This window comes from Brachyistius frenatus, unplaced genomic scaffold (assembly GCF_029030835.1).
Source record: "Brachyistius frenatus isolate BFR_SWC_R1_liver_20210118 unplaced genomic scaffold, ASM2903083v1 Contig_22, whole genome shotgun sequence".
Classification (NCBI taxonomy): Eukaryota; Metazoa; Chordata; class Actinopteri; family Embiotocidae; genus Brachyistius; species Brachyistius frenatus.
The window spans coordinates 4,274,317-4,293,022 of NW_027210621.1; the positions used below are offsets into that span (position 1 = coordinate 4,274,317).

An 18,706-nucleotide genomic window follows, 5' to 3' on the forward strand; every position below is an offset into this window, starting at 1 on the left:
TTCTGCATCATTCATTTCTCATTTGGGTGGCAAGGGAAATGTTGCCACTTGGGCTTTTAAAACCAAAGGCCTTGGGGATCCTCTGATTATTAAGGCCTAAATTTTGGATGACTAACTCACAGCACAAGAAGTAAAGTTCAGTTTTGCATGTGAAAAATGTCCCTGTTGTGGTATTTGCATAAGAAGTTGCCTCTCTGTATGCCAATAAGCGTCAACAATGAACTTAGTAAATGTCTGCAAGTTTAAGAACCCCGACCCCCTCATTATTCTCCGCCTTGAGGTTCATTGAAAAGCGACATTGTTTCTTTAAGATTGCACTTGCAGTCATCAGCGGGTCTGTCCATTGTTGGGGGAACAGAACGCGAGTTGAGATTGATATACGGGGGCCGAGTACAAGTTCCGCATATCATCAGCGGACCAGCTGCGGTGCAGGCGGCTTTAACCAACAAGTCCTGAACGCATCCTTCCAGACATGGGTAAGAAACTCCAGCTGCCATACTTTTATTGGCTTTTAGCATATTTTTTAGTTTCAAATGTCCTTTTTATTGTATGTGATTTGCCGCTGATATAAGTGGGACTGTGAGAGCGCATCAGAAAGTTTTTTTTTTTGTGTGCCAGTTTAGAGGTCGGCTACTCACCGGCTTATTCTCCACTGATATATTATGAGATTTATTTCATGCTTGAGGTGGCAGGGCTACTTTCAGAGGAGCCTTGTCGCATTTAGTTTCGGTTGCAATCTTTCTCAATTTTTTCGAGGCGAACTTGGCCTTTTTATTTATTTTTTTGACCATGGACGAGTTTTACCGGGTTCGTGTTTTCCTTTGGGTCACAATCAGGAGACAGTGGGCCGCAGAGGTTCGCACTGCGTCAGCTGGTTGTTCATGCTGCTGATGTCTTAATTAGTTAATTGTTACACGGTGCACCTGAAAGGGATAGACATGGTTAGATAGGGTTTAAACACCAGGGTTATGTGCATAATCTCATAGCTGCTTGTCTATTTTGTAGCCTATTTGTGGTTACCACACTTCTTTGTGCACACATTTAGAATATTGTCCTAATTTAATTTATTCAGTAATGTCACAATACAATAATCTTGTCTTGTGTTCTCTTAAATCATCCTTTTAAAACTTCCTCTTCCTTACTTTAGAAAAGTTACAACAGTGATCCCAGTTTGCATGTCTCAGCCGCACAGAAGGCCAACAAAGCCATGTAGACATGTCCAATTAAAGAGCTATCTATTTGCCCCTCCTGCCATCTGTGTTTACTGTAATGGTACCAACCAGTCTGTCCGCTTCCATTGTGCGTGTCTGTGTGGATGCCTGCATGCATGCAAGCGTGTAATGGCACCCATGCACACAGTTGCATTGTGGTTTTTTGTTTTGTTTTTTTATAGATTTGCCTCTCCATCCTCTTCCAGCACTGGCAGCTCGCCACTATCACTTTCTTGTTCCTGTGTCTACTCAGAAGGAAGTCTAAGAGTGTGTGCATGTGTGTGTCAAGCCAAGAGGTGCCTCTGGCCTTTTGTTTGCTTGACATTGGTGGCCCTTGTACCCCCATGATGCTGTGGGACAAAGACTGTTGTCTCTCCAGTCACAAAAGCAGCCTCTCTTTCTGTTTCACTTTGTCTCTCCTCTTCGTCCTCCCTCTTTTCTCACACTCTCCATGCTGGCTGGTGAATGGAGTCAGGGTGTGAGATGGGGTCAGAGCAGAACCATCCCAATGCCTTTGGCTCTTGGCATCCATTCAAACAGCACATGACCATTAGGGAGTATGCACAGCTTTTACCAAGTGAACTTTAAGTGTTTACAACTGCAGCTCGATCTAAAGTGACGAAGCAGTATACGCAGTTTTTCTTTAAAAGGTCAGTTCAGTTGGCTGTCCTTTTTTTTTTAAATCTTATTTACCCTTCGTGTTATCTAGCCATGAAGATATTTTCAATTGTATGTGCTTAGGTTCTGAGATAACTATCTCTGGAGATGTCTGCCTCCAACACACTTCAGTAGAAATTTGATTGGTGTTTACACCATAAAAACATGAGTCAGTCCATGTTACTCTGGCACATTTCTTTGGGATCTACTTTCTACCAGAGAAAAATATGACCATGAAACTAGGAAATTATCGAGCATCGGATTAAAACAATCTTGAGGGAGAAGTTGCTGTTGAATATCTTGAGTAAAACACAACTTTTGGTTACTTCTTGGTTGGACATTTTTACATAATTTTTTTTTTTTTTTTAAATCAATAATTAATTTATTCTTGAATTGCAATTAATTTCCACTCTGTATTTGGGTGGAGGGAAAAATCTCATCGTGGCACATCCAAAGCCAGACAACTAAAACCAAGACAACCTCTGCTTGGCCTTGATTGGAGTTATGTGACAATACATTTTGTTGAACTAATCCTTTTACAAGTTGTCACTTAAGTCCATATTAACTAAGTGGATCGAGCATAAACAGAAATTTCTTCCTTACAAGAAACCACCTATTACTCTACATAATTTGTACATTTGAATAGAATAGTTTTTCTTTCTGCTGTGCACTGCAACTGTTGATAATGTGCCCTGACTCTGATGATGCTGCGTCTTCACTAATAGGTTGCTATGACTGCTGTATGCGCTGTTTGGGTGGGGTCCCATATTGCTCCCTCGTCGCCACGCTGCTGTGCTTCTCGGGCATTGCCCTCTTCTGCGGTTGTGGGCACCAGGCACTCACAGAGACAGAGAGACTCATCGAGACGTACTTTGCCCGTAACCTTCAGGACTACATCACCCTCGCCTACATGTAAGTCGTAAAACTCTGTTTCCATCGTTAGAGCGGGATTTCTCGGGATGTAGTCTCTATTTTGAAGGTTTGTGTTCTGCATTACCCTGCTCTTGACCGTTTCCTTTTTCCTTGTCCTCTCCCTGTCAGCATTCAGTATTTCCAGTATGTCATCTATGGTTTGGCCTCCTTTTTCTTCCTCTACTGCATCGTGCTGTTGGCTGAGGGCTTCTACACCACAAGCGCTGCCAAGCAAACCTTTGGAGAGTTCAGGAGCACCATGTGCGGCCGCTGCCTCAGCTCCTCGGTGAGAGGGCCCAGAGTGGGACAAGTAAAGGGGATTTGAGAGATTGCATGGGATTAATGCACATATCACTCCCTGGTGGGTGCTGAGCTGAAAATCTCAAAGCTCCTAAAATCCTTTGGGAACATGCAAAGATAAGCATACAGTGTGTGGTTGAGTGGTTGGGGAAAGACTGAGTGGTTGGAAGAAGAGGAGCAGAAAAGAAGAGTGAGATAAGAAGTAAAGCTAATCAGAAAATGTTTTAATGTGGCTATAAAGTGACTCAGTGCTTTTTTTTAGATCACTTAATGTTTATTATAATGATGCACCCTAATGTTTATTCTGCTTCCTGTGTGTAGTTTATAGTGATGACATATGTACTCGCTGTACTGTGGCTGTTGGTGTTCGCCTTCTCGGCCTTGCCCGTCTACTTCTTCTACAACATGGATGCCACCTGCCACACCATTGATGTTCTGACTGAGACGCCAGCAAGTATCAACCAGCTCTGTGTTGATGCAAGACAATACGGTAACAAAGAACTCCGTTTGTGACAATCAATGTTACTGACTTGCTGATGAGTCTGGTGATATTTTTAATGTATCTTAATGCCAATAAATCCCTTGAGCAGACCAATATTACTGATGAATTGTTACTTACTAAAGGCATGTGTAACTAGAGCGTGATATGGCTTATTCATCCATGCCATCGACATCCATTAGGGTCAAAGTTATTAAGTAGACTAGGGGTCTGCAGTAAGCTGCACCTAGGTACAGGTGCTAAATGCTAACCTCGGCATGCTGTGCTCCCAATGGCAGGCGACTTGCTGATGATTGGCGGGCAAACATTGACCATATTTCCATCTTTCTTTAGTGTATTGGGATGGTAATGATTGGCACTAAACACAAAGTACAGCTGAGGCTATTTCGCACATATTAAGTAAATAATAAATGAATTATAATAATAATTGATAGATTTAAAGATTTTACCTGATCGCAGCACTCAAGGAAAAGTCAGAAGACCAAATTACATCTTGAATAAATTATTAATGTTTGCATCAAGTTTCATGGCATTTCCAGACATTGCACTAAAATCTCCAAATATGAACTTTCCTTCTTGCCCTGTGCACTATGGATCTCTGCACCAGAATTTGTAGCAAACCAGCCAATAGCAATTGAGATATATCACCTTAGACTAAAAGTACTAGCAGACGAACTCTGCCATCCCTGGAGCCTTCGTGTGGATAAAAACACATTTCCCACACAATGAGCCACACTGTCCCGCTGGGTGACTTGTTCCTCCATGAACATGGGCAGTGCATTTTCTGAGTCCATCACACACTGTCTTGAGGGTGTAAACACTCCTTAGCACATCAAATGTGTGTTAATCTGCAGCTGAAAACAGCCTCCAACACATGCACTCCTGTTTGGGTCAAGTTTGATAAAAACCTTGATAAGAAAAGAAGCCTTTGAATACAAAAATTAAAATAAGATGTGATATAAGAGATTTTAAGGGTTTATGTCTTAAGTGGGAACCAATGGGCTTTGAGCTGAGAGCCGGCGACAACGTAGGGAAGTCAGAAAGCACTCAAAAAATGAACTGACGCACTGTTGATTTTGGCCTTCTCATGAGATATAGAGACGGTACAACAATAAATACTAAAGCCATCTTTATCTCTGTAATTAAGGTTTGAATTAAGTATATGAATTTGGTTCTTAACAGGGCTCTTGCCATGGAATGCCGTACCAGGGAAAGCTTGTGGTATGACCCTGTCCACCGTTTGCAAGACCAGAGAGGTAAGAACCATGAAATGATGTAAGCGCCACTGTCGTGTTCTCTTACTTGCTGGAAATACAACTTGTCATCATCACTAATGCAAATTTCCTTCTATCAGTACCAGATGACCTATGACCTCTACATTGCTGCCTTTGCCGGAGCGGGCATCACTCTCTTGGCTCTGGTGAGTTGATTGTGCTTAGACTGGAGCCAGTTTGACTTCATGTCTACAGTCCACAACAATAGTGTTCATGTGACTCGGTGACGCTCAAAGTGTGGGTGGCGAGGCATCCCAGGCCTCCATGACTTATGACTCTTGTACTATTGCTCTCTGTTCCTCTTTCTCAGCTGACACAAACATCATAATAATGCTGTAATGTCTGGTAGTATTCCAGGCATGCAGGCAAATGGTGCACCCATTATACTTGCATGCTCCATTACAGAAGCTGTTATATGGATATCAAATTAAAGTCATTAGCACAATCATGTTTTGTTCTTGTTTGTAGAGTTCCAGGATGTTGTGGATTTTGTTTTCACTCTCTTCTGATTCTTCCTGTTTCTGCTTCTCTTTTCATAGCTGACCTATACTGTGTCAACCACCTATAACTTTGCAGTTCTGCGGTATCTGGGAAGAAAGGGCATAGGTGCACGGTGTTAGACAACCGGCTTCCCGTCTACTCTTTCTACTACTTTACCACCAACAAGGGGATCTGAAGGGATGGCGACTGTTCTCTCCTTCCACGTCATCTGCACTGACCCACCTGTGGTCATGGACTTTAGAAAAAAAAAATCTTGTTTATATTTTTTACTTGTTATAAGGATGTTATTGTTTTGTTTTTCCTTTTTGCCTTTGGTTGTAATGGCTCCTTTGACCTACAGGAAGTCGTATTTCAGTATTTTCACTGCTACATATTCAATATTACAACATGTTTGTAAATTATTGCTCATGTCACATGCTAAGGTTAGTGTCCTTTCTCCCTCCCACTGTCCTCAAGACACAAATAATGCACCACTAATAAATTAACATGCGTAAGAAATGACCACCAATTTGCACCAGGTAGAATGCAGCTGTTGCGGGGGGAATAGGGATTTGAAGTTACCACGGCTATCATGCCTCACATCTGGTTGCCATAGTTGCAGACAAACATGCAGTTGCAGTTGCTGTCTCACGCTGACCTCAGGACTTTTCTCACGGGCTGGAGAAAAAGCCTCAACAATGGAGTCATGCCCAGCCAATAAGGAGCCAGTTCTAGGGGCCACCTGCGCCATGAGTCTCTCCCAAGGGTTATATTACATGTCAAGGGAGAGGGCCCTCTGGACAAAGAGAGGGTTAGACCTTTCTAAAGCCTCAATGACGCTCTTCTGGGACAGCAGACACACACACACACACACACACACACACACACACACACACACAACCCATCCGCATGCTGCTGCGTGACCCCTGCCTCGCCCCGAATAATGGAAGTGATAGATTCAGAGTGAGGTGACTGAAGGAACTCTAGATTATTTTTGAATTGTTTTTTTTTACAGACAAAGGGACATTCTTCTTTAGGTCTAGCGAGGTCTGAAATTGTTTCTCATAACTTGTGAGATGGCAAAAGCACTAGGTGCTTGCTTATTAAGTAACCTCATAATATTAGACCAAAATCAAATTGTTGCGGTGCGATAGCCCGCCTTGCTATTAATGCTTGACTGAAGTACCTTTATCGAAAAGGACAGATTTGTTTTGTCTCTAATTCTTTAGGAATTTTGTTGTAGTTATTGTATAACACATTGTTTACTTATCGTAGCTGAATCTACTAATACTTTTTACTGTGGGTTATACTAACAACATAAGAAGTAGATTATTGCACGCGGGGGAAGCTTGAGCGGTGGATTTGTCAGGTAGCAGCTGGCTGATTATCTTTTTTTTGTGTGCGTGTGTGTGTGTTTGGTGATATTTGATAATAAAAAGAACGCTTTGAAGTGTTTGTGCCGAGTGCCTTTTGAAAACATTTTGTGTGTGAAAGTGCAGTGTCTGGCGTCGCGTCGGTGTTAAACTGGTGCTCCACGCCTGGCTCTCCGCCACATCTAGGGGCCAAGGTGTTGTGTAAGGTGTTTTGTATTCTCTCCTCTCGTGTCCACAGGTGCACTGTTCCCTTCACTTGGCCGTGTACCAGGTGTACCTGAGGATGCTGAGGCGCAGGGCGAGAGAGGAGAGGAGAGGCTATGACCTGTACAGGAGGCTGCAGAGGGACAGAGGAGGGACACCGTGTTCTCCATACCCTGCAAACGCATTTGATATCTCCTGACAGCAATTCCAGTAATGCCGCAGGAGCTTTTGATGACGACTATTATATTTGAGTTTAGCATCAAAATGATCCCCCTTTGTAAAGTGTTCCAGTTCAGTGATTATTACTTGGTAGGATTTTGTTTAATTGAATCCCTTTGTATTTTAATGGTTTCATTAAAAGATAGGCTATTGTACGTTTACTCCTAGGTTGGAAAACTGTACAAATGCAGTTGGAAATGTTTGCTTTTCTAAACTGAGTAACGGCTCAATATTGTATATTTTAATACAGCGTGCTGCATGTGACCAGTGTCTACAGATTATGTACTTCATGGATTTTGTTTTTTTCCTTAAATCAGATATTACCCAAATATGTACTTTGAAAGGACGTGATTTTTTTTCTGACCAGGTCTCTTTTCAGAGTATGTAGTGCATGCTTAATCTCCTCTTTTAATTAATGGAGAATGAAAATGCAGCACATGTCTGATATTCTTTTTTTTTTTCATGAAGAAGAGCAGCGTTCGATGCCTCTCGGGTTCTCCTACGTACTTGGTCATTCAACGATTCTCAAGGTCTTGTGCAATGAAACTGAAGCAAAACACATGTTGGAGTGAAATTTCGACACCGGTATTTTCCTCATGATTTTGGTGAGAGATCTAAACACTTCCTTTTAACACCGCTGCTTATTCCTGCAAATACAGGTGTCCTCCTCCCCGCCCCCCGAAGTGAAGTAACGAGAGATGAGGCGGAAAGCTAGCTAGCAGTACACCAATGCATTTCAGTGAAATGTGAGCTTTTGTTTTCAAAGTTTAAAGACGCACACATTGGTGGATTTTCAAAGTATCGGCACAAAAACCACAGACAAGATGGTGTCTCCATTTGGTACACTGCATGTTTTATTTGTAGCCAAGCAGTGGAGCGCATGAACCACAGTCTTATCCTTGGTAGTGCAAAAAGAGGAGCAAGGGAAGTCATCCATTATACCAACACAGCCAAGATGAACGGTCTCATTTCCACACAGCTTTAATCACACTCAATGGGTTGAGCACTGACAGTGAAACAGACGTTGAGTGTCATTTCGTACATTATTAGAAAATGAATGCCCTTTGCAATTTACATAAGCCATTACTATGGACAGCCCACAGAAATTAGTTATTACATTCATAAATATTACAGCAACAATTAAAAAATACTGACATTAGGCAGGGTTGCAGTGATAGAAGAGACAGTATCATGAGTGCAACATAGTGCAGGTTATGCTACCAGTTTATAAATATCAGAGTTTAGGTAAACACTGTGGTAGGCTACATATTCTGAGCAGGAAAACAACTGAAATGGTTATTGTAAAGATCATCAAGACATTAACACTGAAAAACTAACAGCCCTCATTTTTTGCTTTTGAGTTTATGTCGGCTACCAGCTTGATTTTCCTAAAATGCCCGATTCAGTTCACAGTTTGTAAAGTTCCTCTCGTAGTTTGTGAGGACCGGCAGTCAAACACACTTTATACACTCTGAACAGCAATCGTGTGTGAACAAGCTGAGCCTACAGAGAACCATGTAACAAGTGAATGTGACAGTACCTGATTGGATTTGGTTCACTTTCACAGTGACGCTCTTGTAAAGTTCACCATCAATGTGCATGCACGCTGAAAAAGGATCGCATTTCTGACTCGGAAGGCAAAACGCTGTGATCTCAGGCTGATATACGACACAAAACCAGCAACACCACAGACAAAGGGATGAGAACACGGGGCCGTGATGACAACCGTAGTGACATCGTGCGATCAAGGACCGCTTGGTTGAGAAGACGTGACAGGGAATGCTCTTCTGGAAATCGAAATAGTGACGACAATGAAATTAGACATCAGTTTGAAGAATCCGCCATGTCTAAACACACATGGACAACAGAGGCCTGTGGCCAGCAGCGGTAAAACCACAGGGGCAAACGTCAAATGTACCTGTAGCAAGTAAAGCAGGATGTAAAACCCATTACATAAAAGTAGCATACCGACCAGCTGAAAACAAGGAAACGTTATGAAGTTGTCAGAATACTCACATCGTACGTTTCACTCAATACCATATGAATGGATAGGGGAAGTGGTGCACACTCCACACATTGGACGTAATAGCATTATCCTTGTGCTCAGGCTATTTCACATTCAGACTAGACCTATAATGACCAGATTGACAGGATAAAGTGTGTGTCATAAAGCAGTGAAGTACAGGGGAGCCTCACGACAAGGCAAAGCTGAAGGACTGGAATGTTAACGCCTACATATACGCAATCAACAAGGCAGACACAGGATTACCACGATGCCATTAATGATTAGAACCGCCTCCACTCATCAGGAAAAGAGACTTTAATCTGTCCCTGATCGAACACTGAAGCCAGACAAAAAAAAAAAAAAAAAAAAAAAAAAATGTAAAAAAAAAAAAAAGTGCTTCGTAGAGAAATAAACGCTTTAAAAGAGAGGTAAAAGCAGTACTACTTCTGAATTTTGAGGAAAACTGACCGTACCGTGTCTGGTATAATAGTACCATGCATAAATTATACAGGAAATAAAAATGATAATGGCCGATTCCCTGACACGTGCAGCTACAATGCAGTGCCGTGGTAAAAACATATAATAAAATAGGTAAGAGTGCCAAAATAGCTCGTACCCAGCGCTCACAGTCAGAGCTGCAAGATTAAAGCTCACCATTCCCTTCCAGTCGAAGACAAACAAGGTTGTCTTTCTTTTGAGAGCAGCAGTCATTTAAATTCCCAGTACCTGCAGTCAGATTATCTTAGTGATGTCAAGTTCTTAAGATCAGTATTTGCCTGGTTTGGGAACAGTCATTCACAGGCACAGTCTGTGCCAAGAAAAAAAAAAAACAACAACAACATTAGTTCTCAAATAACTGCTAACATGTCTGATAAAAAAAAAAAGCGAATGTAATGTTGTATTCACTCATCAATCAACTCGGATAGAAAGTTACAGTTGCAACTGTATGTTACTGTGCGAACTTTAGCGTGTGCTCTTCAAGACGGGACTGGCATATTCTCTCCCTCCACTGTATTCATTTGACATTTTATTCTTTTTGATTAATGTAAATGCTATAAACGCAGTGTTTGATACAACCCCTGCATTGGCAGACACAAAGTTGAAGCTGGGGAAAAAAAAAAACATTTTGTGCGATACCACTGAAAGCAGGTCGAGCACAGGAGATGAGTGTGCTTGTACCTCGGAAGGAGCAATAATTCAACAATCTGGACACCAGCTGAATCCTTGACACCACCTTCCTCAGAGCAGCTGGATCTTATCCACACTATCTTTAGGAGATACTGCACTCAGTACCTTGTACCTACAGTACACATACCATAAACGATATCCGACTGGCTTTTAAAACGACCACAGGCGAGTTTCAGCCAGAGAGATTAAGACGAGGTGGATTCACACCTGCAGAATCAGCAGCAAGACGCACGAGAGGTTTTGCGGTTGCCATGGAGATCAATGGTACTGCTCAAGAGTGCGTGGTCAATCTGGTCCTCGGCAGCCAGGACCTCCCTGACAGCTGCCTCGAATGCAGCTGTGACATTAGTGTCATCTTTAGCACTGGTCTCAAAGTAAGGACAGCAGCCATTCTCTTCACACCAAGCCCGTGCTTCGTCCTCCCCCACCTCCCTCTGCTCCATGTCTACCTTATTACCGAGCACCACGAAGGGGAACCGCTCGGGGTCTTTAACATCGGAGTAGTACATGAACTCCTTCTTCCAGCAGCCGAGGTTTTGGAAGCTCTGCAGGTCGTTCACGGCGAAAGTGAGCAGGCAGCAGTCTGCTCCCCGGTAGAAGGGTGTGCGTAGAGACTTGAAGCGTTCCTGACCTGCCGTGTCCCAGATCTGAAGAGTGACCAGACGCCCGTCCACCTCCAGGTCCCGGTTAAGGAATTCCACGCCGATGGTGTGAAAGGACTGGGAGTCGAAACGGTCCGTGACATAGCGGTTCATCAAGGAGGACTTGCCCACTCCGCCGTCTCCCAGCAGGATCACCTTCAGCAGCAGGCTCTTCCCACTCATCCTGCTTCCTCCCACCCAGTAAGGCCTGCTCACAGGGTTACAGGCCTCCGCAGCAGGTGGCAGACCGGGGTCACCTTAACCTAGAAAGAGGAAGAACCACGGTAAATAAATACTCGACAGACAACGAAGAGAGAAACGTAAATCATGATCCGGAAAAAGGAAACGAAAGCTACAGACTTCTCAAAAAAAAAAAAATGTTCAACGCCCAAACCAGGCTGTGACGTAAATCGCGATTCGGTCTAGACAACTGCAGGAAAATACTGCAGCAACATCAGCATTCAACCTGAAATAAACCTGTTTCTGAGGATTGCAAGCCATACCGTATAAGAGATGTGCAATGGTTGACTATTTTCAGGGACAGAATGACCGGGGTGAAGGACCGAGATGACTATGAAAGGTCTGTTTACCACATGGCACAGTGATACTGACCCATGACTGTCAACATAATGTGCACTGTGCCTCGTTAAAGCCAACAGGTGCCAGTCATTAAAGGCATAAACATTGGTCCTAAAACAGCATTTTCCTTAAATTAGGTGCACACGTTTGGTGGAAGATTTGGGGGGGGGGGGGTCTCTTTCCCAAGAACATTTTATGTGTTTCAGGTTGTTGTTGTTTTTGTGGCATTATTTTAACAATAGCGTAAAACTTTCCCCAAAAAAATTCAGAAAAACTAGAGATGATTAAAATAATCCCAAAAAGCTTAAAGACAAAACTTGCTAAAGAAGTGCACTGGGCAACATCTACCACATTAGATCTGGGAAAAGTCATTTCGTTTGTTTTGATGCTCTCCACGATGATTTTACAATCGGCTTGGTGCGCAAACATGGATCAGCTTGTTGTCAAGTGTGGCTGATGGGGGGAGAAACAAAAACAAACTCTTAAGTAAACTCTTTTGTTGTCAAACTATCCCCCCCCCCCCCCCCAAAAAAAAAAGTGTTTTCAAAGCAGAAGTTGACTGGGAACCGGAGCGGGCAGCAGACAGCCGTCCGCGCTGCAGATGATAAAGCGGCTGCACCGCGTCGCGGTTTAAGCAAGCTAGCCCGGCTGGTCTGACGGCTTGTTGACATCCCGGCCCGGTCAGGCTAACCGTTAGCTTCAGTCTGTCGTCGGAAAGCGTTGGAATGAACGAGGACGAAATGTCCCAGCGACGTGACGTGTCTTCGGCTGAATGCGTGTGATAGATATATATATATATATATAAATGTGTGTTTTTCGCTCACCCTGTTCCCGGTGTTGAGCGTCGCGTGGTCTGCCCCGCTCCCCGACATCTGACAGAGCGTCGGTGTCGTGACGCGCCCGCCCCGCCGAAAAGGGGCGCACGTGCGCACCGGCCCGGACGGAGCGGGGGTCCTAAAGCCCGTCGATTTAACTGCTTCCTCCCCCCCCCCCCAAAAAAAAAATGACGACACAACCGTAAGGTGTTGAAATATAGAGAAAGCTTAAGGGGTGTCGAACATACGGCCCGCGGGCCAGATCCGGCCCGCCAGGGGGTCCAGCTCGGCCCGCCGGATGACTTTGTTAAGTGTGAAAATTACAGAAAGACATAAATTGCATTTCTATGAGAAAATGGAGGTTTATGAGTACAAACGTGTTTTTTGGGGTTTTTTTTTTTAATCGATCCAGTATTTGCTTTAAAAACAGCGTAAATGGGCTGATGTCTGAGTTTTTGGTCTTTATGTTTCTAGTTTATTGTAGAAAGACCTTAAAATAGGGTTTATCATCCAAAAACCTTCACCAATGATTTAAACAAAGAGAAATATTGTCGGCGTTATTATGCTATGATTTTACTGGTCTGACCCACTTGAGATCAAAGTGGGCAGTATGTGGCCCCTTAACTAAAATGAGTTTGACACCCCTGCTTAAGACCAAGAGTGAAAATTCGTCAATTTTGCATTCGTTTTGAATTTAATAGGCCGTGTTTCATTACAAATCAGGGAAAAGCTGGATCTCTGAAAAGTGTACATGGATTTTAACATTATATAGCGTAGTATTTGGCCTGTTCCCCTTATGCTTCTACAGAAACATTTGAGCGTCGGTTAGGTTAGGTTAGGTAGTTACTTTATTAATCCCCGAGGGGAAATTTTATCGCTACAGCAGCATACAGGAAGCGATAGATAATAATAGAATAATAGAAAGCAATAAAATAGCAGTATAAATATTAAATATAAAATGCACAGTATATACAGTACAGTATATATCTATATATATTATATACAAACAACCAAGAACACAGACAACAGTGTTATTGTTGTGTGATGGATTTTGCCAGAGGTGGGTTATTGAAAAGTCTTATTGCGGCTGGCAGGAATGATCTCCTGTATCTGTCCTTGTGACATTTGTCCCAACGTGATCTGACAATGCTCCAAAGAGCCTTTAGTGATGTCATGAAAGCTTGGCCTTCTCAGTCTTCAGGTGCCCTTATAAGTGCTCAGTGGGGTTGACTTCAGGTGATTGTGGAGGAAGGTCCATGACATTCAGCACTCCATGGTTTTCTTTGGTCTTCAAACAGTGTTTGCAAAGTTTTGAGGTGTGTTTGAACTCATTTTGTAGCTGAAGTATGACTTATTCAGTGCTGAAAACCAGAGTGGAGCATGCATGACTGAAGACTCGAATGCTACTTCTCTTTAGTAAGGGTGGAGTCGATTCAGTGCAGGTGTCCAACTCCAGAGTAGCAATCAAAGCTGTAGTGAAAAAATTTCCCCTCAGGGATTAATAAAGTAACTACCTAACCTAACCTAACCTAACCTAACCCAAAAACCTTCAGTCTAATTAGATTTGACCCTGAGAAAGCCACTTTTTCCTTAAAATCATAATCTGCTACTTTCACTTAGTTCTGATGTCACTATCACAATGCTATTTAGCAAGCAAGCTGGTAACCTGCGATACATGCATATTTATAAAAGGTGAACAATGGCTGCAAATTGACATGAACAAGTCTTTGATAAGTAGATCAAATCAATCTGAATATGATTTTTGCACAAATCAAGGAGATGTCTACCCCATGTAAAGAAATCCAGAATTCATGAATACGCAAACGTTCATTTTCATCTCACACTTTTGAAAAAGTTCTAAGTTGGACCATGACTGGCTTTTAAATGAGTTGCAAAGTCACACATTCATATTGTCTGCGCATGTTTTAAACATGAGACCCAGACACAAGATGTTTCTCTCTTCAGGGGAAGAAATTGAAAACAGCCTTGTGTCAAACTCTGAATCTGCAGTCAACCTCAAACATCCAAAATAAGTAATAACAAGCAAAACAATTTTTGTTTGAGTGGATTAGGACTTTCAGTAAGAATTACACCAACGTTTAAAACAAGTCAAAATCAGTGAAGTAACTCTATCTTGCTCCTTGACAGGTAACAGTAACAGGACAGTTAGAAAGCACAGGCGAACAATACAACTCAAGAGTAAGAAACTAAACACAGCGAGGCTAAAATCGTATCTTCTGAAGGGAGAGTATAAAACTATCATTGTGCATAGCCTATTAGAACAACTTTAATTTATCTGGATACGATTATTACTTGCATTATTTAATCAAAACCAGGTCAGAAAATCAAATGAAGGGATGAATGAAAGAAAACCTTTTATTAGTCTGTTGTTAATTGCATATTACTTTAGTAAGCATGTCAGCATCTTTTGCTTAAATTACATTCACCATATTGTCATCTAATTAAATGATTTTTTTTTTAAATAAATTGTGGCAAAAATAAATATCATTGTTGAATTTGCCCAAACCGAACATTTATCAGCACACTATGCCGCTGTTGTTACTGTTGATATTTAGATGAGACATTCCCACTCCTCAGCTGCAGGTGGCGCAAAGCTCAGGTTGGTTTGCAACCCGATGTAGAAGAAGAAGAAGAAGTGCAGAAACGTAGAAGAAGAACTCAGCTGTTTTCATTCCTCGTACCCGCTGGCTGCCCAGACAGCGTCCCGTTACCACCGCTCATGAAAGCCTACTTTTGCGGCGAGTTGCTACACATAAATATTTGTTGATAGAGTAAAGAAAACGGCGCCTTCATGCTGCAGAAACAATGGTAGGAAACAGTGTTAACGTTTTCTATATCGCTGCATTCTCTGAACATACTGACACGTATGATTACATGTTTGTAATGATTGTCGTGTGATTGTTTGCTGAGTAATAAACGCTGTTTAACTGCTGAGAGAAACAACTGTATTCAAAAGTACTGCAGACACATAAGAAAGTTAGCAACGCATTTCTGTGCTCTTTTTTTATTTCTTTCTTTCTTTTGAACCCCGTAGATGGTAGGTAGGAGCAGGCTGCTGCCCTGCGTGTGTCTGGGGCTCTTTGTTGTCCTGTGCTGGGTCTGGGTCTCCTTCGCCTCCTTTCCTGATGACCAGCTTCACCTGGAAGCCTTGGACGCAGTGGACCGAGGAGCCTTTCAGCCCCAGAGTGCTCTGTCAGACATGGAGTTTGCCTCCATCGCCTCATACAAAGGACCAGGGAACAGTGACCGCCGCAATAACAAGGAGCTGCCCATCATCCTGTGGTGGAGCGGGGGCTTGTTCCCACATTTTCCCGGGGACACTGAACGCATTGACTGCGCCACGTCCTCCTGCCTGGTCACCAGCAACCGCAAGGTACCAGAGATGCTCTTGGCGTAGGCAAAAGGAAGATGCATGCCGCACGTTAATAATAATTACCATCTCAAGTTGTCCTCTTGCTAATCTTTTGAGTTTGATCTTGAAAGGTCCAGCTGTACAAACGGACAGCATCCATCATCTTTTACGGGACAGACTTCAGGGCGTACGAGGCACCGCTTCCACGGCTCCGCCACCAGACCTGGGCGCTGTTCCATGAGGAGTCACCCATGAATAACTACCTCCTCTCTCACGGACCGGGGATCCAGCTGTTTAATTATTCCGCCACGTTTCGCAGAGAGTCCGACTACCCTCTGACCCTTCAGTGGCTGCCCTCTCTGGAGTACCTGCTGGAGCCCGTAGCCGTGTCCCTGGAGGAGAAGAATCGCCTGAGGAGAGAGGGCCTGGCTCCTGTCCTGTACATGCAGTCTCACTGTGATGTCCCCTCAGACAGAGACAGATATGTCCGGGAACTCATGAAGTACATTGAGGTATAGTGCAGAAAGGTTCTGCTGTATATCAACTACACTATCACGCTAGTAAAGGAGATTTTCCAATTACAAGAAGGTCTGGAATAGCAGCAATTGTTTTGTAGATTTTAATATTAATCTAATAATATTACATATATCAATTATATTCTTGGTGTGGGATTTCAGGGTTTTTATTTGTTATATTTTTAATAGGAGTGGTAATAATCTGTAATTTGGTAGTGTATTGTTAATTTTTTGTTGTTGTTTTGTTTTGAAATAGATCACATTTAATGGTCTTGTTTGTGGTTGTTCTTTGTGCCACTCTTTACAATAAATATTCGCTGCACTGAAAATCTCGAAATCAGAGTTTTCCCCATTTCTACTTAAACATTAATAAGTAGGTCAAAATCTTTGATCTTTATGAATGCAACTGCAAATAATTTGTAAATGAAGCCCTCAGTGTGATATTTGTGAGTTTCCATCCGGGCAAAGTCTTGTCCGAGTTTTACGTCGACCGTTAAATGTGGCTCTCGTGAATAATCACTTCCCAGATGTGTCCTAACTGTGTCCCTGTCTTTCTCCTCTCGCTCACATTGTTCGTCTCTCTGCAGGTGGACTCTTATGGGAAATGCTTGAACAACAAACCTCTGCCCGAACATCTCGAGGACACGGCCACTGCCACAGGCGAGGAACCCAAATTCATGAATTTTGTTGCACGCTACAAGTTCCACCTGGCACTAGAGAACGGCCTGTGTCCAGATTACATGACGGAGAAGCTGTGGCGGCCGCTCCATCAGGGCTGCGTGCCGGTCTACCGTGGCTCGTCTGTGGTGGCGGACTGGATGCCCAATGACCGTTCAGTAATCATCATAGATAACTTCCCCTCACCAAAAGCTCTTGCTGACTTTCTCAAACGTCTGGATGAGAACGACGAAGAATACGCAAAATATCTAGAGTACAAGAACCACAGGCACATTACGAACGCTGATTTACTGGAAGCACTGGAGATCCGCGAGTGGGGGGTTAATGACATGAGTAAACCCAACTACTTAAATGGGTTTGAATGTTATGTGTGTGACCAGGAGAATGCACGAATAGCAGCAGAGCGAGCATATAGGAAAACCCCAAAGAAGTTTCAACCTCCTCATCCTAAAATGGCCACCAAATCTCACATGGGATGCCCACTGCCGAGCCCGGGGTACGGAGATGTCCGAGATCTACCTGCAGACGACGGGTGAGTTTATTTGAAATCATTCATTGTGCCGGATGTGAAAGCAGTCCTATTTTCTGCATTTTAAAGGTAATAACAACAGAAATCAGCCTGTTTTAATAGTCTAATTAAAATATCCTTTGCGATGAGCCTAATCCGTTTGTATATCTGTCCACAGATGGTTGCAAATATGGCCCCAGGATTACTGGCAGAGCCTCGACCAAGCGGAGGGGCTGGAGTCGCTGATAAGACATAACGAGTCAGACCCTTCGCTTCTGTGGAAGCACATTCAAAACATGGCAGTGAGCAGAGCCAGAGGAAAACACTGACACAGGCCCTGAAACAGGCAGAGGATGGAGCACATCCAGGATTACCGGGGTGTCCCATAATATGCATCCCCTTTGTTTAAATGAGGGAACGAAGCAGACACTTTGCATATTTTTGCACCGGAGCCAAAGTCCCTTTACCCCTGTGAGTAGTTTAGTTTTACTACCCAATTTGATAATCCATTCAGCTGAAATGATACATTTATGTTCAGTAATGGGAAAATAACATTTTAGAGTGGTATATGCTAATATTCTCAACTTGTTTTATTACCATAACTGAGGTGCCATTAATGCCTTTACTCCACCTTGCATTGTTAGCGTTAATACAGTACGGTGCCGTTGTTCTCACGGGATGCAGACTTTCATTGGACTGGGGCAGAGCCAAAGACTTGTCCTCTGTATCGAGGGAGCTCTGCCTAACTGTGTGTGAAGACCATCAAGACAGAAGCCGATGAACTGCATTAACTCCTTTTCAGTTAACTCACCAGGTAGCTGATGGTTATTAGCTAAAGTCACATTTATGTACACCGCTATTTAAAGTGACTGCAAAGAAAATATTGTTTTGCCGAGGAGTAGAGCGAGGCAAATGTGGTCGTTCTCAGGAACAGCTCAGCTCTGAATTTTTGTGGTAGATATGTTAGAATATTGCCCTGAATATTTTCTGTTACATTATGCTAAAATCCTCTTTGTGCAATCATTTTGAAATCATGCTTTTCTAAAACATTTAACTGCTTGAGACACCATGGCAATCTTGTGTTAACTTGCACACTACTTTTGTATGACATGTTTATACCAGGTTTATATAAATCATTTTATTTTGTTAACAAACCATCATGAACACAGTATTTTGTATGAAGAGCAAAAGAAGTTAACATTTTCTTGTTGCTAAATTATAATATTCAACCCCACTTGCCAAGAGTAGTCTGTTTGCACTTATGCACGCAGCACA

General features: G+C 42.8%; 3 protein-coding genes across 5 annotated transcripts; 2 read left to right on the forward strand and 1 right to left on the reverse strand.

The window, feature by feature from the left end:
• Nucleotides 1–375: 375 nt before the first annotated feature.
• plp1a (proteolipid protein 1a) lies at nucleotides 376–7,562 on the forward strand. 2 transcript variants are annotated; one of them, XM_069697001.1, is made up of 7 exons: nucleotides 376–476; nucleotides 2,594–2,780; nucleotides 2,910–3,066; nucleotides 3,402–3,570; nucleotides 4,762–4,835; nucleotides 4,934–4,999; nucleotides 6,945–7,562. In XM_069697001.1, exons 1-7 carry the CDS (start codon nucleotides 473–475, stop codon nucleotides 7,107–7,109), a joined length of 822 nt encoding a protein of 273 aa, XP_069553102.1. In that variant the 5' UTR covers nucleotides 376–472; the 3' UTR covers nucleotides 7,110–7,562. The 2 variants fall into 2 exon arrangements, with proteins under 2 accessions (XP_069553102.1, XP_069553101.1); XM_069697000.1 differs by lacking the exon at nucleotides 6,945–7,562 and adding an exon at nucleotides 5,393–6,788.
• Nucleotides 7,563–7,959: 397 nt separating this feature from the next.
• rab9b (RAB9B, member RAS oncogene family) lies at nucleotides 7,960–12,434 on the reverse strand. The gene is made up of 2 exons (XM_069697006.1): nucleotides 12,367–12,434; nucleotides 7,960–11,226 (listed from the first exon to the last, which is right to left on the reverse strand). The coding sequence occupies exon 2, from the start codon at nucleotides 11,144–11,146 to the stop codon at nucleotides 10,538–10,540; it is 609 nt and encodes a 202-aa protein (XP_069553107.1). The 5' UTR covers nucleotides 11,147–11,226; nucleotides 12,367–12,434; the 3' UTR covers nucleotides 7,960–10,537.
• Nucleotides 11,324–18,660, forward strand: fut11 (fucosyltransferase 11 (alpha (1,3) fucosyltransferase)). Of its 2 annotated transcripts, none has more exons than XM_069697005.1 (5): nucleotides 11,324–11,543; nucleotides 15,413–15,751; nucleotides 15,862–16,242; nucleotides 16,833–17,455; nucleotides 17,610–18,660. In XM_069697005.1, exons 2-5 carry the CDS (start codon nucleotides 15,413–15,415, stop codon nucleotides 17,758–17,760), a joined length of 1,494 nt encoding a protein of 497 aa, XP_069553106.1. In that variant the 5' UTR covers nucleotides 11,324–11,543; the 3' UTR covers nucleotides 17,761–18,660. The 2 variants fall into 2 exon arrangements, with proteins under 2 accessions (XP_069553106.1, XP_069553105.1); XM_069697004.1 differs by lacking the exon at nucleotides 11,324–11,543 and adding an exon at nucleotides 15,068–15,186.
• Nucleotides 18,661–18,706: the final 46 nt, after the last annotated feature.

Excerpts from the sequence above, each read along its gene's own strand:
- rab9b (XM_069697006.1), bottom strand. The coding sequence starts at position 11,146 with ATGAGTGGGAAGAGCCTGCTGCTGAAGGTGATCCTGCTGGGAGACGGC.
- fut11 (XM_069697004.1), top strand. Across the intron at positions 15,752-15,861 it reads TGGTCACCAGCAACCGCAAG|GTCCAGCTGTACAAACGGAC; the intron begins GTACCAGAGATG and ends TGATCTTGAAAG. Across the intron at positions 16,243-16,832 it reads AACTCATGAAGTACATTGAG|GTGGACTCTTATGGGAAATG; the intron begins GTATAGTGCAGA and ends GTCTCTCTGCAG.
- plp1a (XM_069697001.1), top strand. Across the intron at positions 3,067-3,401 it reads GCCGCTGCCTCAGCTCCTCG|TTTATAGTGATGACATATGT; the intron begins GTGAGAGGGCCC and ends TCCTGTGTGTAG. Across the intron at positions 3,571-4,761 it reads TGTTGATGCAAGACAATACG|GGCTCTTGCCATGGAATGCC; the intron begins GTAACAAAGAAC and ends GGTTCTTAACAG.